The sequence below is a fragment of the Lissotriton vulgaris genome, chromosome 2_1, assembly GCF_964263255.1.
Source record: "Lissotriton vulgaris chromosome 2_1, aLisVul1.2, whole genome shotgun sequence".
Lineage (NCBI taxonomy): Eukaryota > Metazoa > Chordata > Amphibia > Caudata > Salamandridae > Lissotriton > Lissotriton vulgaris.
The window spans coordinates 1,820,720,257-1,820,746,614 of record NC_141687.1 but is presented as its reverse complement, the minus strand read 5'-3'; the positions used below and the strand labels follow the sequence as shown (position 1 = coordinate 1,820,746,614).

The window sequence follows — 26,358 nt, the reverse complement described above, 5'->3', positions numbered from 1 at the left end:
TAGGCTGGGTCACCAGAGCAGGTCTCTGTCCCCTAGCTATCCAGCAACTTACTGGCAGCACAAAGTAGGGCTTCGCCCACCCCACAGCCACAGTGACTGTTAGGGCTTCATTGAAGGGCAATAAAGGCTCAGAAGATGAAGGGCCAGGTCGCGAAATTGCAGACAGAACATTAGCCTTAACATAACATCGTTCTCCGACAACGAAAAGATTATTTCTCATTGGAAGGTACATTCAACATTTCTGTGTGAAAATCGTTTAATATAAACGTCTTTAAGTTTCCAAACAGAACCAGAATCGTTCTTACAGTTCCACAAACTCAAAACAGACAACATTTACACAGTAAAATATACAAGACAGAAACAATACATACGAATTCTGATAAAAATTATAAGCATTTATTCATCTCACGTTTTGACCTAGGATGAAAACAAAGATGAAAGCAGAAATCCTTTTCCATTCTTTCTTGGGTGTCCATGGAAATATTCAGCCCATAACCCACCCTCACGTAGTTCAGTCCATTGTAGTAGTGTGAAGAACGACGACAAGGTATGCTTTTATGTTTTTCGCCTTGCAGAAAAAAACTTTTCCAGATTCTGGGAGGTTGACACATTTCAGCCACATAGATTATGGCCTCGTTAGGACATAGAAAGACAAGGAACCTACCAAAAAGCTTAGACCAAAAGACAGGTGGAGATGGGAGCGAACTATCAACCCTTTCGGAACTGAGATAGCACGTTACTCCCCTAGAGCTATTTTAAGTGAACACTGAGAGACAGGTTGTTTCCAGGTCTTATTTTTTCCGAATTTCTTAAAATAATGAAGTAAAACTGTTGATTTTTTTTTTCTTGTTTTAAAAAAAATGTTTTTGCTGTGTGTGTTGATCCAGAGACCAACAGTCTGAGAAAAGTAAATGTTTCAACAGAATTAAATAGGGAAACACGTGTTTCACGACCTTAATTCAATCAGATTTGTCTCTTGTTCAGGGCCTATATTACTAATAAATTGCAAACCAACAATGTCAAACCCTAACAAATCATAAAAGAAAAGAAAATCACAGATAACAAGAAAATGACAAGAAATAAGCAAATGGCAAACATATAAGAATATAAAAATCATTTGAAAGTCTTAAACTCCTTCTAAATTAGAAAGGATTACAATTGAAGAAAGCTCCAAACGGTGGGAGATCAAGCCTTGCAGCAGTTTATTGGAAGGAAAATGATCCAGAGCAGATTACACTTACATCTTTTCCTTTCCACAGAGGACACAACAGGAGAAATGGGTGGAAGGTGGCACGCAAAAGGACATGATACTTCATTTGAACAGATAGGATCAAGCAGAAGAAATAATCACTAAATTGCAAACAGAAATTGAGGATCTTAAGAAAGATTGAAAATATGAAATATAATGAGCTAACCGCTAAAATGTATGAAATCCTGGACAATATGTTAGACAGCTAAATGGATGAAACGAGGAATAGAAAAACAAGTGAAACTAGAGCGAGACACTTGTAAATATTATTCTGAACGCATCTATCCATATGCAAAAATATATGACTTTATAACTAATACTGGAGTAGGGTCGATTGAATTGGGGTAGGCTGGGGTGAAGTGCGGTAGACCAGGGTGGAGTGGGATTGACTGGAGTGGAGCAGATTAGGGTAGGGTAGATAGGGATAGGGTAGATCGAGGTAGGGTAGATTGGGGTAGATTAGGGAAGAGTGATGTGGGATATTCTGGGGTAGAGTGGAGTAGGATATATTGGGTAGTAGATTGGAGTGGGACAGACTGGATGGATTATAGTAGGGTTGAATGGAATGGAGTGGGGGTAGATTGGGGTAGTTTGGAGTGGGGTAGATTGGAGTAGGGTAGCTTGGGGTAGGGTAGATTAAGTAGGGTGGAGTATGTTTGATTTGACTGGAGTGGGGTAAAGTGGAGTGGCTAGTGGTAGATTAGAGTAAAGTGGTAGATTGGGCAGAGTGGAATGCAGTGTGGTAAATTGGGGTAGAATGGAGCAGGGTAGAGTAGAGTGAGGTGGAGTTGGATGGATTGGAGGGGAGTCGAGATTGGAGTGGGAGTAGACTGGAGTGGGTAGATGAGGGTAGAGTAGGGTAGATTAGAGTTGGGTAGATTGGAATGGAGTAGGGTAGATTGAAGTGGAGTAGATGGAAGTGGGATGCGATGGGGTGGGTAGAGTGGGGTCGACTAGGGTAGAGTGGGGTAGACTAAGGTAGAGTGGGGTAGGTTGGAGTGGGGTAGATACAGGTGGAGTGGGGTATATTGGGGCAGGGTAAACTGGAGTAAGGTAGATCGGAGATGAGTAGATGGGAGTAGGTTAGATTGGAAAGGGAATGGGGTAGATTTGAGGAGTGTCGCAGATTGGAGTGAAGTGTGGTAGAGTGGCGTAGAGTGGGGCAGACTGAGTGGACTGGAGTTTGGTAGATTGAAGTGAGGTAGATTGTGGTGGAGTGGGTTAGACTGCGGTGGAGTGGGGTGGATTGAAGTGGAGTGGGGTAGAGTGGAGAGGAGTTGAATAGATTGCCATGGAGGGGGTAAATTGGAGTGGGGTTAAGAAGATTAAAGTGGGTTTATAATTGGGGTAGATTGGAGTGGAATGGGGTACAATGGAGAGCAGTGCAATAGAGTGGGGTCTATATGAGTGTAGTGGAGAAGATGGGGGAGTGAGGTAGACTGGGATGGGGTGGGTTTGATTGGGTTAGATTGAGTGGAGACTCTAAAAAAGAACTAGCAACTATTTGGGGCTAAGGCCTTCTAACTGAGTTGTTACTATAGATGCTTGATTGGTTTGCGTTAAATCAATCTTTATGTACGATTCTTTATTGTACTTTGTTTCTAAGATAGGATACAATTTACCAGCTGTATTACCAACATAATTTGTATTACTGTGTTTCTTTTAAATGAGAGTTCCTAAGTCTTTTTCGCTCTTTTAGTTAAGGTTTCAGGGTGTCTTTTAAGGGAATTTCTTGGATTGTCCTTTCTATGTCCTTCTAATTGTTGGAATTGCAATTGAAAGGTGGTGATTCTACTCTGGGATTGCTTTCACATCCATTGGACTGTGCATTTGTGCAACATGTTGTGTTTGGTGCACTTAATGTTGTACTTGATTAAATTGAATCTTGAGAAATTGGATTTGCAATCCCTTATGTGTAGTTTGAATGACCTGCTCCATTGCAGATTGTTGGAACTTATCTTTTTATTATCGTGTAATGCTTTTACCTCTTATACAAAGGAATCGAGAACTTTTGGAAATTATGATTTATCAATAATTGGAGATCATGCACAACTTAATGGCTATAATTCAGCTTAGTTTTTGCCCAGTGACCAAGGCTGTTCAGATCTTCTAATTTGTTGACTACTCCAGACACATCTAATGCTAATGTTTAGAGCAGAATGATCTCTCATTTATTGAATTGGAAATTTAGAGCTTTAGCAGTTGCATTAAGAGTGTTTTCCCTTTTCCATTGATTTCTGGGGGTGCTCAAATTACTTGCCTTAATAAAGAGTTGGCAGATGTATTAAGCTGGATTTGTTCTTCAACATTATCTATGCTATAGGTTGATATGTTGCTTTGAGAAGATTGTTCAAAAGCTGCGATTTAGCATGGGCGTGATCGCAACAAGTACATGTTGGTGTTATTTGACTTCCAGCAGAATCTCATTAGGGGCGTTGTTGCAACAGTGTATATAGGAGTTTGTTTTCACTATGTGCAGATAAGGGTTTATTTTCACTCTTCTGGGGTCTACCACCCTCTTTTATAAACAGAGATTCACTTGTTGATTCTTCATGAGGGGTTGAATTACTAATCAAGTTCAAGTTCAAAAGACCTTTACTCGAATTTCATAAAATCCATAAAAGTACCGATAACAACAAATATTCATTAAATAAATATACAAACAGATAAAAACAGTATTATACAGAGCAGCATTACATAATTTCATATTATACAATTCTATACGATAGCAATGCAATGCACTCCATTTCATTATATTATTTACATTGTAGCAGCATTAAAAACTAATTCTATGTCAGGACCGGAGGCTTCGGATTATGCCATTCTTTCATCGCTTTAATCTCTACAGCAGCAAGAAAAAATAACACAAACTACTTTTCCCATGAACATTTGGGGAAAAAATAAAGTCAAACATGAGTCCTATCACAGTGTCCATGCACCGGTGTCTCCCATCATGCTCCGCTGTACTTGTCTCCTCCTCTTTCTTCGCTGCTGGCAGCAAGTTAAGTTGGTTTTTTCCTTCTCTCCTGGGTTTTGGGTTTCTGTGTGGTGCCTTTGGCCTTTGGGCCGGGTGTCGGTTTTCTGTCGTTTTCCACAGGGTCCCTTTGTTGGTCGCGGGACGCCTAGTGCGCTCCTTACGCGATTATTTGCCCAGTAGTGTGCGGTGTGGTGGCGCTACCACCAGGGGCCGGTGTCTCGTCTGCTGAAGGGCCGCTCCCAGGTGCTTCTAGAGTGTTCTGGCGCGCTCCTGTCACCAGCGGGTCCCGTGCCTAGCCTCCCGGCTCTGACACCCTGCGGGGTCGCAACTAGGTTTCCCTGTTTTCTCTGGACGGTCTTTGGGTTGTATTATTATTTGTCGAACACCCTTTGGGGTCGCAATTGTGCCGTGTCGGCGTGGGAACGCTTTGCCGGGGGGCGCCCCAAGACTCTGAGGGCTGCAGCGTTTCCAGGGCCTAGCCCGTTAATTGTGTGCCTTGGGCCACCCATATCGCTGGGACTCCCCAGACAGTAGAGTGCCCTGAGGAGGGTCGTTTGGTCTTGCCTTCCGTTCCCGCTGCTGGAGCCTAATTTACCTCACGATGCAGGGGAACGCGGACCAGTATCCAGAGGAAGACCCTCTGAACTACGTGCCGTTGGACGACGATTTCTACCAGGCGGTCGATGACTCAATCTATCGCGCGGTGGACCAGGCCATGGTCCCCCTGGAGCAACGCCTTTCGGCGCGCCTGGACGAGGCCTATGCCAAGTTTGCCGCCTTGCTTCCGGCGCCGACTCCGGCCTCCGGACCGGACGCGTCCCTTCCCCCCCCTCCTCCCAAAAAGCCTTGTACTGAGGGAGTTGATTCGGCGGCTTTCGCTAGGGTGAAGAGCGCCTTCAAGGCCTTGGAGGACGCGCAACCTCCTCCACCTTTTCCTTCGGAGGTTCCCCCACTTTCCCCCCCTGCTATGTCTCCAGACCCGCAGCACGACGATGAATCTCCGCGCTCGGAGGAGGCCTGTTCCTCCCGGTCGTGGCTGCCTTCTCAGCCCTCATCCTCCGCAGGTCCGTCCGACATGCTGGACCCGGACGACATCGTCCACCCCAGATCCTCCGAGTGGGTCCTGTGTGACAAGGTGGCCCAGTACGTCGCTAATAGGCTGAGGAAGCCGGTGGACAAGGATGCTAGGAGCCGCCTGCGTGCGGAGTGTCCCCGGCCCTCGTTGGAGGGCAAGGTGGCCATGACCCCGGACATCGACCCGAAAATGGCGACCTTTCTCCAGAAGTTCGTCAAGGACCCTCGGAAGGGGATCGACAGGTCCTGGCGCACTTGCCAGGACAAGCTTTTGGATGCTGTTGGGCCCATGACCAAAATCTTAGATATGGCGGAGGAGGCCAAGGTGTCGGGCGACGCGATCTCCCCGGAGGTTCTGTCCAACTGGGCCCAGCGGCCACCATTTTCCTCGGCAACGCCAACTGCGCCCTCTCTACGGAGCGGAGGCGTACCCTACTTATTAAGGTGGACCCCAAGCTGGGCGATCTCGCCTCGTCGGAGGCAGGTGCAGTGGCCCAGGGGGGATTGTTCGGTGACCCATTCATCAAAGAACTAGGAAAGTTCGTGGCCACCTTCACGTCCCTGGATCTTGCCCAGTCCAATATTAAGAAGGTCTTCGCGCCTCGTGTTTTTGACAAGGCCGGACGAGGCAGGGGCCGCTCGTTCGGCCGGGGCACCAGCTCGGATAGAGGTCAAGGCTCCGGACGTGGCCAGTATCAGGACAAGGCCAGGTTTAACAATTTCTACCCCACTAGAGGGCAGAAGTTCGGAGGACGTGGAGGTCAGCGTGGCCAACAGCAAGGCGGTGGTCGAGGTGAGTGTGCTGCCTTCCGCGAGCCTGAGAGTGGGGGGGCGACTGGCGCAGTTTTTTCCTGCATGGGCCTCCCTTACCAGCGATGCTTGGGTGCTGCAGACGGTTCAGGGCTTCCAAATGGAGTTCCATGGCCGTCCTTGTCAGCTACAACGTCCTCGCCCCATTACCTTTTCCCAGCGCGATGCGGCTTTGGTGAGCGAAGAGGTCGCGGCCCTCCTCTAAAAAGGGGCGATTTGTTGCGCTTGCGAGCACCCCTCAGGTTTCATAAGCAATCTTTTCTTGGTAGACAAGGTCGATGGGGGCAGTCGCCCCGTGATAAATTTGAAAGAGTTCAACGAGTAGTTGGTGTATCGGCATTTCAAAATGGAGCGGATACATCTCTTGCGCGATGTCTTACGCCCGTCCGATTGGATGGTCAGGCTCGACTTGAAAGACGCTTACTTGACGGTTCCAATCTTTCCCCCTCACCGGCGTTTCCTCCAGTTCAGGTGGGACGATCAGGTCTACGAGTTCACCACTCTACCTTTCGGGCTCTCCTCGGCGCCATGGTGCTTCACAAAAGTGTTGCGGCCGGTGGTGGAGGCCTTGCGGGCTCAGGGGGTCAGAATGATAGTGTACTTGGACGACATGCTGCTCATGGACCAGTGCCCCGAGAGGCTGCGGCCACAGTTGCAGTCTGCGGTCGACCTTTTACAAGGCCTAGGGTTCGTGATCAACGAGAAAAAGTCTCTTTTGGTTCCCGCGCAGTGCGCTATGTTTCTCGGCTTCACCATAGATTCGGTGGCATCCACTTTGAGTCTGCCGGCCAGGAAGATGGCGAGGATCAGACACGAGTTGCGTCAAACTCTAGCGAAGCAGATTATTTCCTTGCGCCAACTGGCGAGGTTAGTTGTCGTCTTCGATTCAGGCTATCTTCCCGGGACCCCTTCATTATCGCGCCATGCAGCGCTTGAAGGCGTACCACCTACGGAGGGGATTGACGTACTCTCAATTGATTCCCCTATCGGTTGACGTGAGGGACGAAATGCAGTGGTGGCTCACGCACATGGAGGCCTGGAATGGCCGTGCGATTTTCGGTTCCGCCCCAGATATCGTGATCGAGTCGGACGCCAGCCGTTCCGGCTGGGGTGCCAGGTGCGGAGATTTCTCCACGGGTGGCGCCTGGTCTGCTCTCGAGCGGTCCTTGCATATCAACTGCTTGGAGTTGCTGGCGGGCTCCTTCACAGTGCAATGTTGGACCAAGGACAGGGTACAATCTTGCGTCCTTCTCAGGATGGACAACGTGTCGGCGGTCCATTACATCAACCACCTGGGTGGTACCAGGTCCAAGATGTTGGCGGACCTAGCCAGGGACTTCTGGCACTTTTGTCTGGACCACCAGGTATCGGTTATGGCGGAATATTTGCCGGGTCGGCAGAACGAGGTGGCCGATTGGCACTCGAGGAATATCTTGGATGCCAGCGTTTGGAAGCTGGATCCTACCCTGTTTGCCAGGCTCTCGGACCGTTGGGGTCCATTCTCGGTGGATCTCTTCGCGTCCCGCCTGGACCACCAGCTCCCGCGGTATTTCAGCTGGCGTCCCCACCCTCTGGCGGAAGCGACAGATGCGTTCCTCCAGGACTGGTCGGGGGTACAGGGATATGCGTTCCCACCGTTCTCAATGATAACGCGCGTGTCAGCGTTGCTGCGCCGCCAGTTAGCGCAGGTAGTGATGATCACTCCGTGGTGGAGATCGCAAGTTTGGTTTCCGGTTCTTCTGGAACTTTCCTGGGATTCTCCGATCCTACTCTCCCAGTCTCCCCACATTCTGCTGAATCCGGAGGGAGCGCCCCACAGATTGGTCCTGGAAGGCTCGTTGCGCCTGATGGCGTGGAGGTTCTCCGGCGACGCTGGACGCTGCCTGGCCTTTCGAGAACAGCGGAGGACTTGCTCTCCAAGGCTTGGGCTGACAGCACGACCAAACGCTACCAATCGGCTTGGCTCCGATGGAGCCGTTGGTGTGAGCGACGGGGTTTGGATCCCGTGGGGGCACCTGTAGTGCGTGTCTTGAATTTCCTGGCGGAACTGTCTGATCAGGGCCTGGCTTATCGGTCGATCAACACTTTCCGGTCAGCGGTGTCGGCGGGGCACGACCTGGTTCAGGGATCCCCGGTTGGTGAACACCCTTTGGTCTGCAGGCTCTTGAGAGATATACGGCTTTCCTTACCGCCGGAACCTCGGTATTCCGTCCTGTGGGATGTGAACAGGGTGCTGAATTTGTTCCTTTCCTGGCAACCGAACAGGTTTTTATCTCGTAAGGAGTTGACAGCTAAGTTGGCCATGTTGTTGTGCCTGGTGTCCAGCAGGCGAGTCTCGGACGTACGAGCGCTGGATATAACGGCCAGGGTTTTTTCTCCTGAGGGGGTTTCTTTTAACATCAGCAGGCGGACCAAAACACATACTAGGGTCATTTCGTACCCGGCTTTTCAGGACTCCCCTAAACTGTGCGTAGTACAGTGCCTCCGTGCTTATGAGGATATGACTGAAGATACTCGCCCTCCGGGTGAGCGGCAGCTGCTTATTGCCTTGCGTAAACCGTATAAGGCGGTTACTTCACCGATGATCGCCCGTTGGGTGCGTTGGATAATGCAGGAGGCGGGGATTGATACTAAGCAATTTGGGGCTCACTCTACGCGGGGAGCCATGGCGTCTAAAGCTTTTGCCCTTGGGGCTCGTTTGGAGGACCCGATGAGAGCGGCCGATTGGTCCTCGGACTCCACGTTCAAGAGGTTCTATTTCAAGCCAGTTATTGATGTGGCCAGGTTGGTGGTCGATAAGCTTTGAACTGGCATAATCCGAAGCCTCCGGTCTTGACATAGAATGCGAATTTGCCTAGCCTTGGTGCTGGTAAGTTCCAATTCTATTAAGGACTCGGAGGCGAGGATTATCGCTCCCAGTGACTTCATGGAAGTGGACCCTCCCCGTATGCAATGTAAGTAAAGCGTTTATGTTCCTTTTGTAGGCTGTGCGATTGTTGCTCTGCGGTGTACTGCTCTTCCTTTTTACTGCTGACGTTCTATTGGAACAGAATGGATCTGATGGTGTGTTCTTTTGCAGGAGCGGATAATTCAAAACATGATGCGTGAGTGGACTGATGTTATGGCTTCGCGCGAAGAAAGAGGAGGAGACAAGTACAGCGGAGCATGATGGGAGACACCGGTGCATGGACACTGTGATAGGACTCATGTTTGACTTTATTTTTTCCCCAAATGTTCATGGGAAAAGTAGTTTGTGTTATTTTTTCTTGCTGCTGTAGAGAATAAAGCGATGAAAGAATGGCATAATCCTCGCCTCCGAGTCCTTAATAGAATTGGAACTTACCAGCACCAAGGCTAGGCAAATTCGCATTATATTCAGGGATTTTCCATCGTTTTGCGGGCTCGTACGGCCGATCTTAGAAAAGTGCTAGTGCGAAAAGTCAGTTCATCATTGTCCAGGGTAAACAACATAATATATGATTCTTTGAGTGCGAGTGGTCTGTGCTTTTTAAAATAGGGAGTTAAAAACCATTTGATAAATCTAAGATAAAATTTGCAGAAAAATGGGAAGTGCAAATCATCCTGTGTACTCACACCATCACAGGGGCATGGAGTGAAATCAGCACTATGACGATATCCCAAAGGAAAAGACAACAAAAATTTTACAGTACCCGCCCTTAAGCGAAACAGTAAAGATTGCTCCCAGCTGGTTATGGAGAGGAAAAGATAGGGCGGCAAAGTTTGTCTACACAATTTATTTCCTATATATTTCATAACACTTGATTTCTTTGATTCGCTTCCTATCCGTTCATTGTTGTAAAGTGTATACAGTGCATTTTTGACCTCGATTTTGTCCTTTGTTTCAATTGTCATAGGATTAGTAAACAGGTTGCCTTTATCAACTTCATTAAGTGATTTACAAACTTCTGAGAGCCATGGGATTTCCATTCCATGATCACAATTTAAACTGTCCTTAATAATATTTTGTGTAAGGACAGCAGCATCATTCCTCCAGATTCTAATCCAGAAGAGTGCTGGTCTAGCTCTGATAAAATCAATTAAATAAGGAAGATTTAATTCACTATGACAAATAAAATCAGATGAGGAGATCGGTGCGCCCAACACTTTTCTGCAAAAGCGGTTTTCCTCCCTTTGAATGCAGAGGCTGCTTCCCGACCCCCAGACCTCAGCTCCGTACGAGGCAACAGGTGAGCACTGTAATTTAAAAATCTTTAGGATAGCCTTAGTGGCACCAACTTTCTTTGGGCGAGGGAGACTCAAAACAGAATTGTTGGCTTTCGAGAACTTGCTCGTGGCGTGGGCCAAATGCCCACACCACGAGCCGTTCGCAGCGAAAACCAACCCTAAATAAGGGAATTTGGGGACAGATTCTAGTTTATCTGTGCCTATCTGTATAGTGTTGAGTTTCCTTTTACCAGGGCCACAGGACATAATAAAAGATTTTTTTAAATTTAACCTCAGATTCAGACCCTCCATGAAATTAACAAAACTATATACAAGCAGACGAAGAGCATTTGGAGTGCGGGCCATAAGCACCGCATCGTCTGCGTATAAAAGCACTGGTAGTGGTTTCCCTGAAATTGTTGGAACATCAGTGGTGGCTTTTTTCAGACAGTTGGATAAACCATTAATATAAATGATGAACAACAGAGGTGCTAGAACGCACCACTGCCTCACCCCCCTCCCTATATCAATGGCTCCTGAGACCTCTCCCCCCATCCCAATACGTACCCGTGCTTTCAGGTCAGTATGGAGGTAGGCTAAAAAATTTACAAGAATGTTGTCAAGGCCATTGAGTAAAAGGATTGACCAGAGTTTGGATCTATTCACAAGATCAAACGCGGATGAAAGATCCATAAATGCAAGATAGGTAGGAGATGAGCGGGCAACTCTATATTTGTCGATTATTAATTTCAAATTTAGGCATTGCTCCACTGTTCCCACCCCACTCCGGAATCCCATCTGGCAAGGGTCTAAAAAGTCAATATCAACGGCCCATTCCAATACTCTGTTATAAATTGTGCGTCCCAAAACTTTTAAGGTGTTATCCAAGAGGGAGATAGGGCGATAATTCGCAGGATCTGATCTGTCTCCCTTTTTTATAAATTGGGACGATAATACTAGTTGCCCATGTGGCCGGCATGGTTGCTTTTAGAAGGCTATTAAAAATATTAAGAAGTATTGGTGTCCATAAATCGACATTATGTTTGATGATATCTATGGGAAGGCCATCAGGTCCGGGCGCCTTATTACCCAGACTCTCCTTTATAGCTATTTTTACTTCATAATCCAGAATCTGTAGGTCCCCTGGTTGTCCTAAATTAGACAAAGGAGAATGCTCCTCAGGGGGGGCTGCATAGATTCTAGAAAAGTGGGTCTGCCATACTGCACTTGTTATATTACAGCTAATTTGGGTGAGCTTCTTTCCCATTTCCCTTGTTTTTCTAACAGCAGACCAAAATGGGCCACTGCCACCCAGATTTGTGCTGATCACCAAAGAGTCCCACTGTTCAGAGAGTAAGTTAGCCTTCCTTTCAGATATTGTAGCTTTGTAGTTTTTCCTGGCAGATTGGACAGTAAATTTATACCTAGGTTTGGCAGAAAGTGCCTTTCTTAACTCTCTATTTGCCAAAGAGCAAGATGAATCAAACCACTTTGGCTCTTTGCTTTCCTTGGGTAGTGGAACTGACAAAAGGGTTTTGATGGTTGAACACAATACTTCAAAATCAGCAATTAGTTTATCATGGTTGCCACTTGGGAACAAACAAGAATCAATCAAATGTGAATGTGACTTTTGTACCCTGTCTAAAATGGCTCCACAATCAACTCCCCTCCATTTCAGGCAGAGGCCGTCAATTGACGGTGTGATGTCCCTTGCACCATTTAAATTCATGAAGATCGGGCTTGGTGCGAGATTTAAAATTACAACCAGTGGATTATGATCACTAAAAGATGTTTGTACCACAGAAGTTTTAACTATACAGTCTGTTAACAGTGGTGACGTGAATACATAATCGATAGTAGAGCTGCTATCCCTGCTAATGAATGTAGGAACATAGGGGGTGTTAGGATTAAGCCCTACTCTCATGGCGTCAGCAAGGTCAAATTCAGTTAATATTTTAGACAATTCCGAACCCCTGCCATCCGCGGAGTCTAGATACAACTGATTTCCGGGCCCATAACATTCTGTAAGTTTCGCATTGAAATTGCCCCCTATTAGAATGCCTGACTCAGTATCGGCTGATAAGAGACATTCCAATTTACTTAAAACCTTTGACAATGTCAAGAAGTTCTTGTTCGGTACACAATAAAAATCATTGTTATAAAAGTTGATTAAATCAATCAATCAATCAATCAATCAATCAATCAGTGACACTTATAGAGCGCGCTACATACCCGTAGGGTCTCAAGGCGCTGGGGGTGGGGGGGTGCCGCTACTGCTCGAACAGCCAGGTCTTCAGCTTCTTCCTGAAGGAGAGGTGGTCTTGGGTCAGGCGCAGGTCGGCCGGGAGGGAGTTCCAGGTCTTGGCGGCCAGGTAGGAGAAGGACCTTCCTCCTGTAGTCGCTCTTCGGATGCGGGGGACGGCGGCGAGGGCGTGGTTGGCTGATCGGAGGTGGCGTTTGGGAGCGTAGAAGTTGATCCGGCTGTTGAGGTAGCTCGGGCCTTGGTCGTGTAGGGCTTTGTGTGCGTGGGTGAGGAGGCGGAAGGTGATTCTTTTGTTGATGGGGAGCCAGTGGAGGTCTCTCAGATGTCCGGAGATGTGGCTGGTTCGTGGGATGTCGAGGATGAGTCTGGCTGAGGCGTTCTGGATCCGCTGGAGTCTCTTCTGGAGCTTGGCGGTGGTACCGGCGTAGAGGGCGTTGCCGTAGTCCAGTCGGCTGGTGACGAGGGCCTGGGTGACGGTCTTCCTGGTCTCGGTGGGGATCCACCAGAAGATCTTCCGTAGCATGCGTAGGATGTTGAAGCACGCTGAGGAGAGGTTGTTGACTTGCCTGGTCATGGAGAGGGAGGAGTCCAGGATGAAGCCCAGGTTGCGTGCATGGTCTGTCGGTTTGGGTGCGGTGCCCAGGGCGGGAGGCCACCAGGAGTCGTCCCAGGCGGAGGGTGAAGAGCCCAGGATGAGGACCTCCGTCTTGTCAGAGTTCAGTTTCAGGCGGCTGGTCGTCATCCACTCGGCTACCTCTTTCATCCCTTCGTGTAGGTTGGCTCTGGCGGTGGCGGGGTCGTTGGTCAGGGAGAGGATCAGCTGGGTGTCGTCGGCGTAGGAGATTATGCTGAGGTTGTGTTGGCGTGCGATGGCCGCGAGGGGGCTCATGTAGACGTTGAAGAGGGTGGGGCTCAGAGAGGATCCTTGAGGGACGCCGCAGATGACTTCGGAGGCCTCTGACTTGTACGGTGGTAGGCGGACTCTCTGAGTTCTTCCGTCGAGGAAGGAGATGATCCATTCCAGCGCCTTGTCCTGGATTCCGACGTTGCTGAGGCGCTGTACTAGGGTGCGGTGGCAGACAGTGTCGAATGCCGCGGAGAGGTCTAGGAGGATGAGGGCCGCTGTTTCTCCGTTGTCCATCAGGACTCGGATGTCATCGGTGGCGGCGATAAGGGCGGTCTCGGTGCTGTGATTGGCTCGGAAGCCGGACTGTGAGGGGTCGAGGGATCCATTCGTCTCGAGGAAGGCGGCCCTCTGCTTGTGGACGGTCTTCTCGATGACTTTGGCTGGAAACGGGAGGAGCGAGATGGGGCGGTAGTTCTTGAGTTCGGTGGGGTCTGCTGTTGGTTTTTTGAGTAGAGCGCTGAGTTCGGCGTGCTTCCAGCTCTCAGGGAAGGTGGCGGTGTCGAAGGATGTGTTGATGATGTCTCGCAGGTGGGGTGCGATGACAGCGTCGGCCTTGTTGAAGACGTGGTGAGGGCAGGGGTCGTTGGTGATCCGGAGTGGATGGAGTTCATCGTGCGGATGGTGTCTTCGGTGCTGATCGGGGTCCAGGCGTGGAGGGTGGTGGTGGGGGGTGGTTGTTCGGTCATGGTGTGCGTTGGTTGGTTGTTGAAGCTGTTGTGTATGTCCGCGATCTTGTTGTGGAAGTATGAAGCGAGGGAGTTGCAGAGGTCTTGCGATGGGGTGATGTCGTTGTTTCCTGCGCTGGGGTTGGATAGCTCTTTCACGATGTTGAAGAGTTCCTTGCTGTTGTGTGCGTTGTTGTCCAGCCGGTCCTTGAATGCAGTTTTCTTGGCGGCGCGGATCAGCTGGTGGTGCTTCCGAGTGGCCCGCATGAGGGTGGTCCTGTTGTCCGGTGTAGGTTCCCTTCTCCAGACTTTCTCGAGGGCTCGGCAGTTCTTCTTGGAGCTCTTGAGTTCGTCGGTGAACCACGGGGCTTTCTTGCTGCCGGGTCTGCTGGGCGGGGTCCTCAGCGGGGCGAGCTCGTCCGCGCAGTTGCTGATCCACTTCGTGAGGTTGTCGGCGGCCTGGCTGGGGTTCGCTGAGCAGGCAGGAGGGTGCTGGCTCAGGGAGGTGGCGAGCTGGTCTGCTGTGATCTTGTTCCAGCTTCTGCGGGCGGCCTGTTGCTGGTGGTGGTGGGTCGTCGTTCTCTTGAAGGTGAAGTGGACGCAGCTGTGGTCCGTCCATTGAAGCTCTGTGGCGTGGCTGAAGTTGATGTCTGTGCTGGAGGAGAAGACTGCGTAGAGTGTGTGTGTCCGGCGAGGTGGGTGGGGGTGGACACCAGCTGCTTGAGTCCAAGATTGGCGAGGTTGTCGAGCAGGGTGCTGGTGTTGCGGTCGTTGTTGTTCTCCAGATGGAAGTTGAGGTCTCCCAGGAGGATGTAGTCAGCGGAGGGGAGGGCATGCGGGCTGACGAAGTCGGCGATGTCCTCGCGGAATGGGGTGCGTGGTCCCGGGGGTCGGTAGATCAGGGTGCCTCTGAGGGTGGTGTTCGAGTTGGTGTGGATCTGGAAATGCAGGTGTTCGGCGCTGGTCAGGGTGTTGTCGGTGCTGGTCGTGAGACGGATGGTGTTCCTGTGGATGATGGCGATGCCTCCTCCCATCTGGTTGGCGTTGCGGTCCCTCCGGACGATCTTGTAGCCCTCTGGGATGGCGATGTCGGGAGCTGAAGAGGCGTTCATCCAGGTCTCCGTGAGGAAGGCAACGTCAGGGGCTGTGGCGTCTAGGAGGTTCCAGAGTTCGATGGCGTGTCTGTGGACGGAGCGGGTGTTGAGCAGGATGCACTTGAGGTGGGTGCTGCTGGTGTTTGACTTGGCGGGTGCTGGTGCGAGGCAGGTCCGGATGCAGGTGAATTTGCAGGCGTGGCAGCTGAAAGGTCCGTGGGTGCGTCGTGGTGTGGCTTGGTGGCATTCTGGGAGTCGGCCGGTGTTGAGTGCGATGAGGGTGGCGGCGGAGTACGTCAGGCGGGTAGGTCGGGGTCTTCGTGGGCCAGGGGTCCTGGCGCTGGGCGCGGTCCGGTCGCAGACGGGCTTACCTTTGGCGCGCCCTCGGCGCACAATCGGCGCGCCCGCTGCGCGTGACCTCTGCACGGTCGCCATTTAAGGCGAAGTGCGCGGGTGGGCGGAGCAGCTGGGAGGCGGGAGCGGGGAGGGAACAGAAGAGAAAAGGGGCGGGGCAAATGGCGGTGGCGGGAAGCGGGAAGCGGGGAGGGAGAGCGGAGGGCGGCGAGGTAGGCGGGCAAACAGGAAGGAAACTGAAACACGGTACAGAGATTACATTAAATGAAACAGGCACAAATGGAGGGCAAAATAAATGGCAAAAACAGGAAGGAAAACGATGTCACGGCACAAAAAATACAAGCACAAATGGAGGGCAAAACAATGGCGAAAACAGCAAGAGAAACGATCACACGGCACAAAAAATACAAACACAAATGTAGGGCAAAACAAATGGCGAAAACCAATGGGGAGCGACCAAGGCGGCAGCGAGGCCGGCGGCGAGGCAGTAAGGCAGGCAATGGGGCACACGCAGCAGCTGGTGGCCGTGCGGCGCGGGGGTGTCCCACAAATAAACCGTGGTCTTTGACTAACTTATATTCAAGAATTTGAATGTTGGGATTATCAGGGTTAACACTCTGCAGGTCTCTAATTGTACCTCCTGCTAAGATCTTAATCCCAATGAATATGCCACCCACTGCTCTGCCGAAACTGGGTTTAGATGATGTTATTATTATTAACATTTTTTATAGAGCGCGTAGTCACCCTGAGGTATCCCAGCGCTGAAGATCCCTACATTTGTGGGTCCGGGGGCAAAAAAGGGGGGGGGGGGACGACAGGTTCAGGTGGGGAGATAGTAAAGTTAAGGGAACAGGTGAGTTTTCAGCCGTTGTTAGACTAAAACAATGATAGCCCTCTATGTACAGATTCCCAACAGCCCATGTTTCTTGAAACAAGAGAATATCCGCATCATTAATTGTCTCAATCCATGCAGGGTCCAATAACTTAGATTCTAATCCTGCGACATTCCAGCGTAGAATGGATAGACCATTGGAAGTACATCGTTTACCAGGCCTACCCCTAGTACTCCCTGTTTTGTCATGAATTATATTAGCAACGACAGGCAGAGTACTGTTGGTAAGCGTGGTTTCCACAGGACCTTTTGGGTCCTGACAATCTACTACTGGTGCTGAGTATCCCTCTCGTTTGCTGACTGTGGCTATGGTGATAATATTACTTTTAGCCATTGTATCCAGTCAGTCCTGTTCATCCAGGTTGGAAAAATAATCAAACCGATTGTGAGTAGGGATGTTAAATATTGGCCTAACTTCAGTTGACGGTGTGAACTGGTGGAAATCAGGGGCAGGATAAGTCCTATCTCTATGATTATATTGGTGCATGGTTGAGCGTTGCGGGTGGTACAAAGGATGGGAAAAAGGTGCTGACATAGGAGCCTGGTTCTGCCAATTGCGGCCATTCATGTGATTAATAGTAAAATCTTGATTTTGAGTAAAGAGTGGTGATTTAATCTTTGCTCCAAAATTCAAATCTTGGAAGGGAATTGTGGGGTGATTCGCCATGGCTTGTTTGGGTGGTAACAAATGTCTGTAGAAATATCCTAATGGAAGGAGTGTAGTGTTAAATTCCCATGGTGAGGGTAATGGGGCACTTGCTAATGTTTTCTCTGCCCATTGGGGATTTTTGAAATTTATTGTAACACAATCACCCTCAAACTTTTTCCTGAGTGGGCCTATCCAGCCCACTCTCTGGGTATTGATAATCTCCCTTGCACATTCTATAGGAAAATTGCAGTTAGCAATTAACCAGTGTAAGGTTTTGTTTTTAAGGGATGTGGGAGTTTCGTCTTGGTCCTTCCTTAGTTTGGAGACATTAACTAGGACCAGCACATATGCCCCGCATTCCGGTGGTAGGTTAATGCGGGAGGGGACTTGCCTTGTTGTTTTTTGTGGCGGTTGAACCACAGGGGAACTACTTACAGGATTCAGGGATTGGCTCACAGTAGTCCCATTAGATTGTTTAGTGTTTTGGTCCTTACTTGTGTCTGGGGCTACATTATTGGTACTGGGGTTAGCTATTGACTGGCTAGCATTGGTCCCTTTGGGTGGGACTAATGGGGGTTTGGCTGCAGTATTTGTGTTTGTGATCGTTGTTTGTAAGGTATTTGGTTTAGTGCCTACTGTTTTAGTGGAGGTAGATTTGGTTGCACCATTTGCAGCGGCTTCTTTAGATAAACTCTTGATGGGAATGCTCAATTCGGCTATTTGCTTTTCTATCCGAGTGAGCCTGCTTTCGATAGGGGAGAGATAAATACTAAGTAACTCACCCAACCTTTCTAACATACGATCATTTATGATCTCGGTATTGTCATTAATTTTACCGTCCTTATCTCGTGTCCCACCCTGCTGCTCCTCCTCTCTTTCATCCTCCTCAATGGTCTCCTTTGTCTTACTCACATTAGCATGAGAGTTGGAGTTGGTGCCTTTCCTGGTATTTCTTTTGGGCAGACCATGTTTTCTAACCTTTGGAGACCGATGCTTCGGTGCATGTTGTTTGTGTTTTTGAATGGCACCCTCACGTCTGCCTCTTAATTGCCTCATATTATCTGCTGGTGTTACTTCAGGAGTGGGATTGATGTGCAGGTCTGGGGTCTTCTCTAAATCCATACTAATATCTGTCTCAGAGTCTATCAGAGGAATTGAGGCAGAAAGGTTCACCTCACTAGGGATGGTGTGAATATCGGCACGTACATCCACTAAAGGTCTGATAATATTAGGCATAACCTGGTTGGGTGTAGTGGCAGAAGCAATAAGACCAAGGGATGAGCGTTTAGCGTGGGCCAGATCTTGAGAGACCCTCCGTTCTAAAAGAGAGATACCCTGGTTTATGGCATCATTGGCTTTAATGATAAAATTATCAATAGGGCCAGTTACTGAACCACCCCCAACAGCAGCTGTTCTACTGCGACTAACCCTTGGAGACATTTCAAAGTAACAAGTAATACACTAAACTGGTCACAAGGTAGAATCGGGTGACAAAATATATTGGGTAGTTCAGTGAGCAAATGTATAAGAGAGGATATAAATATCCACACAAATTGCCGAGCACGGCAAAACAATTAGCAAGATATCAATAGCTTAATGTTCCCTGCGCAGATATGCTGAAATGATGTCAATAGTCCTTAAGGCATCTTCCCAGGCACATAGTCAGAAAAACAATCCGGTACCTTAAAGTGGAAATGTTAGGGGGGTGCGCCCGTCCCGTCCTCCTCCTCCGGCCTCTGAGGGCCCGCCCTTTGCCCGGCGCACGCCCGCGCGCGTCCCGCGACGCGGAGGGAGTGTCCCTTGATGTAGCGCCTCCGGGCGCGCTCTGGCCGGATACCGGAAGTGGAAGTGGCCGCTATGCTCCCTGGGAGCTGTAGTCTCTAGCCGCAGGATCGAATGCAGTGGCGGCGAGACACACAGCGTTTGGGCCCCAGGAGCTAGCAGGCGGGTGTCCGGCAGGTAAGCGTCTCTCCCGCTATGCCCGGCGTCTCCTTGTCCCCCGCTCCACCGAGGGAGCGTCCCTTGATATAGCGCCTCCGGGCGCGGTCTGGCCGGATACCGGAAGTGGAAGTGGCCGCTATGCTCCCTGGGAGCTGTAGTCTCTAGCCGCAGGATCGAATGCAGTGGCGGCGAGACACACAGCGTTTGGGCCCCAGGAGCTAGCAGGCGGGTGTCAGGCAGGTAAGCGTCTCTCCCGCTATGCCCGGCGTCTCCTTGTCCCCCGCTCCACCGAGGGAGCGTCCCTTGATGTAGCGCCTCCGGGCGCGCTCTGGCCGGATACCGGAAGTGGAAGTGGCCGCTATGCTCCCTGGGAGCTGTAGTCTCTAGCCGCAGGATCGAATGCAGTGGCGGCGAGACACACAGCCTTTGGGCCCCAGGAGCTAGCAGGCGGGTGTCAGGCAGGTAAGCGTCTCTCCCGCTATGCCCGGCGTCTCCTTGTCCCCCCTTACTAATCATAATACAGTCTATATTATTTGCATGCACCCTTTTGAACTATTTTATTAATGGCAAACATGTAAAAAATAAAACGCTGTGGGTGCATCTTCTAAAATCTTCCAAAATGATAGAAGAGATAACTTCTCCTTGCCATATTGTTTCCTTCTATATTTAACTAACTGATCGACCAGGGTCCTCTGTCGTCACAACCTTAGTTCAGACTACAGTTAGTGTCTGTCACGGAGGTTTTCGGGAATTGTTAGGAAAAATAAAGAAAATTCAGTTACAACCAAAACAGGCATTAGAATGCTGCTTATCACTCTTTTAATGCCCTTTTAGCAATCTGATTTTTAGCACCAATAGTAGTAACATTTGCAATTACTGATGCTGGAAATTCTCACCCAAGTTGGAGAAAACAATGACTGAATATCTGAGACTTCTCTTCCTCTGCCTCTAAAATACAGTCTGCAGTTTCATAATGAAGAGGGTGCTTGAGTGTTGTCTCTTCATGCCATAGGTCTGAGTCTTTCAGTGTCTTTCAAATGTTTAATATTTGGATGAAACCTCAGGCATGGAAAATCTCTTGGGGTTCCACGGGACAGGGCGCTACTAACCATGGTGGTAGTGGAGGGGCACGAGCACATCGACCGCTTCTGCACTGGGTGGGGCAAATCAGACAATGAAAAAATCAGGCCAGAGGCTTGAACACTCAAAGTTCTTCCGGCACCGACGAGCTCTGCATTGAGCTAAGTGGGGCACCGTGGCCTTTGCAATCTCGCCAAGAAGGGCCTTTGAACTGATTCAAACGAGGAACTCCAAACGCTCCTCCTCCTCCGGCAGCTCAATCTGGCATTCTGCATTAACTAGCTAGGTTGTACCTGTCCTTTATGTGTGAGAGAATTGAGCGAGGTTACTTCTGCTACTGCAACCTGTCTTTTACTTGTCATTTATGTTAGGGAGGTTGGCTGCTGCTATCCTTGGTGTACCTTTATTGTGTTGCGCAGATCAGTATAAAACTTTCAAAAACACAAAAGACAAATGATTTGCATTACCAATGCCGGATTTAATGCACAATCTGAAAGAGAGAATTAATCCTCACACAATATGTGATCAACATTTACTTTGGGTTGTATGTAAAAAAACAAGCAGTTTTTGATATCGAATAGATAACTTTGTAAAGTTGTACAACTTAGCAGACAAGTGGTGCAATGTCACGTATAATACCTTCAGCCAATTCTGGCATTTTAGCCACCAGCACTTTGCATGCTGGGGATTTGAGCCAATGATGCAACTGATATAAACAAAAACTACAAACCCCGCAACGCAACAAGCTGTTGTCTGAAAAACCAGGAATGGCTGGTGGGAGAATATGTCGGAGTGTCAATTGGCAGAATTGTGAACTGCAAATTAAAATGTAGTCCTTGACTTTCTGCTTTTATTCATACAAGTAATCATGAAACAGCCGCGCAGGTGAGAAGACAGACATTATTTCTAATGCAAATGCGAGCTTCTCACAGCTAATGCTCTAAAAGTAAAGCTGCTTGAAAACCAGAATGATAAAGACATTTTTTTAAAACAATGAGAGCAAGTGGCACTCCAACGTGTCGCATGAGACAAATAGAAAGGAAAAACAATCTGCTGACACCCTGCTCCCTGAGCCAATCTTCAGCCTAGACTCGAGGGTGGTGTGATTTAGGTTGAGCCCTTAAAGCACTACTTTGATGCATCTGCCTGGAACAAGGGCTGAATATGCTGTGCGTGATGGACACCAGTGTCCTGAAAAAACTTGCCACAGTTTCCTTTGGCCACCCCATCACAAATACTCGTATGACTGGCTACCTAGCTCGCCACCATGTTCCCCCGAGCAGCCACAGTTTCCATATTTAGTAAAGAAAATAGAGAGTGAAATAGATAAGTTGGGCAGATGGGCTATTGCTAACCTACAGCAGAATAGAATCCCTCGGTGGGATTCTACGGGCTGAATGTGGAGGCTATAGACCCTCTAATGGCATCTCCCAGAAATTATTGTCATTCTCTGACCCAATTAATATGGCCGGAGATTTTAACACCAATATGGACAGCAATCTGAATAGGTCAAATAGTGGTAGGGCTAAAATGTATCCCAAATGCAGGTATATTTAAAAAACAAGATAAATCACCTAGGGTTGCGTGACATATGAAGGGAGAGATCTGGGAGGGACAGAGGATACACCTTTCATAATAAAAGCTATGGCCACTCAGACTTCATGTTAATAGATCAAGGCATTTGTGAAGATGTCAACATGGTCAAAAACGTAACAGCGCACCTCTCTGACCTTGCAGTAGTCATCCTAGACATGGAACTGACCATCGAGCAAAAATGAAAGAGCTGGACACTGGATAGGTCACTATTATTAAACCAAGAGGTTATAGAGTGCTGAAGAATGGAGACTGACGAGTTCATGAGCATAAATGTTGGCTTAACTCCATTAAGGCATTTATGAAAAAGGGGATAATTAGTATTTCAGCTCATAAAAATTGATATATAGGAGAGAGGCTGAGGCCTTAGAGGAGTAATTGTGTCAGCAGGGGAGCCCGTCCTTAGCCCAGCAGCAGACACCAGAATACAAAATAGCACTGGAAAAAGTTATTTCGGCAAAGAGACAGTAACTTTCGATAATATTGGAGGCGTGATTTATGCACGATGGGAGGCAAGCAAGCTCATACATTGTATGCATGGGAAGAGTGCAGGGAAACTGCTTGCTTGGAAAACTAGAACGGATCAGGCTAGGAATGCAGTGCATGAAGTAAAGGATGAGGAGACTTAAGAGGCTGAGTCAGGTAGCGAGGACTTAGTGCACAGGGATCAGAAGGGTTTTATATAAGGGTTAGATTTCTCCACTAATTGGTGCATGAGTTGATATGTGCGATTGATTTGGAGTCTACTTAAGGGGACCCTCTTGTGATTTTTACACTAAACGCCACTAAGGCATTTGACAGGGTAAACTGGTCCTATCTGAATGTAGTCCTGAAACTCAACAACTTAGGAGAGAGCTTTCGGAATGTGATCCAGCAAATATATTATAACCCCTCAGTCAAAATTCTTTTGAACAAGGGGAACAACAAAGTTTAAAATTATAAGAGGGTCAAGGAGGGGTTGTCCTCTCCCCCCCCCCCTTCTTTTTCACCTTATACATTGAACCACTGGCAAGGAGGCTGAGAGAGAAGAAGACAGCCCCTTTTAAATAGGACATATGGGAGAAAAAGATCTCCATGTATGCAAATGATCTGATGATATACACAGTAGACTTACAACTATTGTTATCGCAAGTGGAGAAACTAGTTTTGGACTTTGAAAAGGTAAACTCCTCAAAGACAAAGACAATTGTCTGGAACATGGAGGAGGCCTATTCTGGAGCTAAGCGAGAGATGTAATACCTTGGGATTAGAATTACGCAGGATATAGATAAGATCACAGAGTCAAATTTTAAAAGCGTGTTAAGGAGGTACATTATCTCCTGTCCAGCTGGTCTCATCCACCAGTAAGCGACTTTGGCAGGATTAATTTAATAAAAATGACCATCTTACCAACATTTACCTTCCTATTTAACTACATCCCAATGTATTTTAAAAATAATGGTAAGGGAGATTTCAGGGCACCATTAGCTCATTTATTTTAGCGTGAAAAGGCCCGCGTATCTCATGGAAGAAGCTTTGAATAAGACGGGAAAAGGGAGGAATTGCACTGCCACACTTTCAGGTAAAGCTTGGGCTTTTCAGCTGAAAAACTTTAAGTGCTTTTGTAAGGAAACGGTGGCAATGAGGAGCCCATTCAAAGTTACGTTGAAGGATGTTAGAGGGGGAAAACCTCACTTCCTGTATAAGTTTGGGGAAGAATAATTCTACAAAAATGTAAGGCTGAAAGTACTACAAGCAACGGCCTTTCGCGGGCACAGATACAAATGGCAACAAAGCTAGCATACTAAGGCAGATATGCACCAGTCTGGGAGTCCACCAATACACCTGATTGTCTGACTGATAGACTGGAAATCCCCATCAGAGAGACAGAGATAGATTTTTGGGGGCAGTTATTCCATGATAGGGAGCCAATTCCTGGTGAGGATATACAAAGGGTAACCCAGAGTAAAGTCACAGCTTTCAAGCTTCAGCAGCTAAAAAGAAGGGCTTGTAACTAAAGGGCTAAGGATGGGTACTCGAAAGAGCTTGAAGAGCAGCTACAGAAAAGAAAAAAAAAGAGAGGTTTCCTGTAGGTATTGAAAAAACCATCATATTCTGGACGGGGATTTCGCACTTCCAGAGAATCTATGGGAAAGAAGCTTGCTGAAGCTCCAGACTCAAAATGTTTGGCGAGTATCTATGCGCTTACTTTACTCTACAGTAAAACCTGCATTCCTGAGAAGGAATCATCTCTTTTCTCTTCATAAAGCTTTTTGGTCCCTAAATAAGCTTTCGAAACTAGGGACAGGACCCCATTATGCTGCATGAAATGTAAAAACAACAGGTGATGGACAGAATGCAGAACAATGTCATACATTCACCCCAGTACAGAGATCTGGTCCTAAATCCATCGTTTATTTGCTCACCATGCCATTCCAGTTTGAACCCAGCCATATGCAAATTAGTCTTGACCCTGTACCACATGGGAACAGTCCAGCCCGAACTGCCAAGCCAGGTCCTCCCTGGACTGGAAACAAGCATTCAAGGACCAGTTTCGGGCTTTCAGCCTGGATAGCTTGATTCCAGTGGCATGGAGAGCACGGGACACACGTCTGAGCATACCTGTCCCCCTCGGTGTGACAAATGCAAATACATCAGGTGATGGACAGAATGCAGAACAATGTCATACATTCACCCCAGTACAGAGATCTGGGCCTAAATCCATCGTTTATTTGCTCACCATGCCATTCCAGTTTGAACCCAGCCATATGCAAATTAGTCTTGACACTGTGCCCCATGGGAACAGTCCAGCCCGAACTGCCAAGCCAGGTCCTCCTTGGACTGGAAACAAGCATTCAAGGACCGGTTTCGGGCTTTCAGCCCGGATAGCTTGATTCCAGTGGCATGGAGAGCATACCCGTCCCACTCGAGGTGACAAATGCAAAAACAACAGGTGATGGACAGATTAGCAGAACAATGTCATACATTCACCCCAGTACAGGGATCTGGGCATAAATCCATCGTTTTTTTGCTCACCTGGCTGAAGACGGCTGATAGCCATATACCGGTCGTAGGATGCTTGATTCTGGTCCAGGGTAGACATGGCTTGGCCGTTCCAGTTGGACTATTCCCATGAGGCACAGAGTCAAGGCTGATTTGCATATGGCCATGTCTGAACTGGGGTGGCTTGGTGAGCAAAATAACGATGGATTAAACCCAGATCTGTGACTGGGGGTGAATGATTTGCCATTGTGCAACATTCCGTCCATCATCTTGTGTGTTTTGCATGAAATGTGACATGAAAAAATCCTCTGACATCCATCTCTTCACAGAGTGCCCAGGGATTCAACAGTTCTGGGAGGATGTAAGCAGGAACTTTAGTCAGACGCTCTAGGTGGAAAGTAAGGTAAGCCTTTTTGGGAAAGTGGAAGAACGTGTGAAATTGAACAAAAGAAGTACCAAGTTGGTGTTCTATTTGATTCCGCTGACGGAGATTTGTAGGATGTTGGTATCAAAATTCTATTACTATTGCGGAGTTGCTAAATTCAGTTATATATACTTTGAAAATGGATACCTTTCCTGAGTTTCTAAGAGGATCACATGTTTGGGGTCGGTTGGTTACATGGTTGGATGAGATTGTGCCAGAAAGGTAAAGCGCAAGGTCCCATGATTAAACCAGACCTCAAACATGTAAATACAGGTAGTCCAGTTAAGTTTTGAAAAGGTTGATAACATCTTCCCAGGCTTGTAAGTCTAGGACCCCTGACGGACAAACAGGGCGATATAATGGAGGCCGTAGGTTTATGGCCCAAAGTGAGACGGGGAATGAGGTAAAAAAAAATAATAATACTCATAGGTGCATCACAAATCACAGAACTCACTGATTGAAAATTGACAACAAATGGATTCAGAACCCAGGGTTAAGAAAAATAACTTTAAATAAACACGTTTTAAGAATTAGAGATCTATACCTGGCACAAGTTTGGAATCCTGTGGATGTACACTGGAAATATTCAAAACCACCTCCGAAGCTAAATGTAAAGGCTTCTTTAAGGCTTAAAAAAAGGAAAAAAATATTTACGTTAATTGTGAACACATTTCTGTGAAGTTGCAATGCAATAAACACTGTGTAAGGATACTGTATTTAGCATCTCATTGCGGATATCCCTTTTAATTATGCCTTAATGAACTTCATCCAGTTCCACACTATCCAGCCTATGCCTCTTACATTGGCTGCTCCCACTACACATCACCACAACCACCTTTCGGAAGTACCATCTGCCTGCTGAAAACCCCGATTTTAAATGGCAAGACCAGAAGCATGCCTTATGTTTTCAAAGTCTTTAAAACTTATAGTAGTATTCACAAATTGAAAAAAACAGGCATGGGGTCAGATGTCCCAAAAATCAAAAAAGCAGTAAAAAAAAAAAAACTAAAATGTAACTTGAATTCTTAATATCTAATGCAAAGTCCTACCCACAAAACAAAATCGCCTGGCTATTGCTTCTATTTCTCTTTTTTTGTTGCTGATGGCAGAAGTGGAGGATGAAATGGTTACTTTCTTTTAGTCTTCGTTCTGCATCATAGGAATCTTTGATAGTCCTACACTTTTTATTGATCTTTCGCTGTCTGCGTGGGACCTGAAG

At 47.9% G+C, this 26,358-nt stretch overlaps 1 protein-coding gene across 5 annotated transcripts in view; it reads right to left on the bottom strand.

Annotated features, from left to right (window-relative positions):
* GOLM2 (golgi membrane protein 2) overlaps window positions 1–26,358 on the bottom strand; it is a 510,098-nt gene that overhangs the window by 171,760 nt on the left and 311,980 nt on the right. For 3 of the 5 annotated variants that reach the window (XM_086957907.1, XM_086957904.1, XM_086957905.1), the window contains exon 7: window positions 25,684–25,767. The exons of the other annotated variants lie outside the window; for them this stretch is intronic. In XM_086957907.1, coding sequence (XP_086814033.1) covers window positions 25,684–25,767 — 84 coding nt within the window. The remainder of the gene's footprint in view (window positions 1–25,683; window positions 25,768–26,358) is intronic. 5 annotated transcript variants of the gene reach the window in all.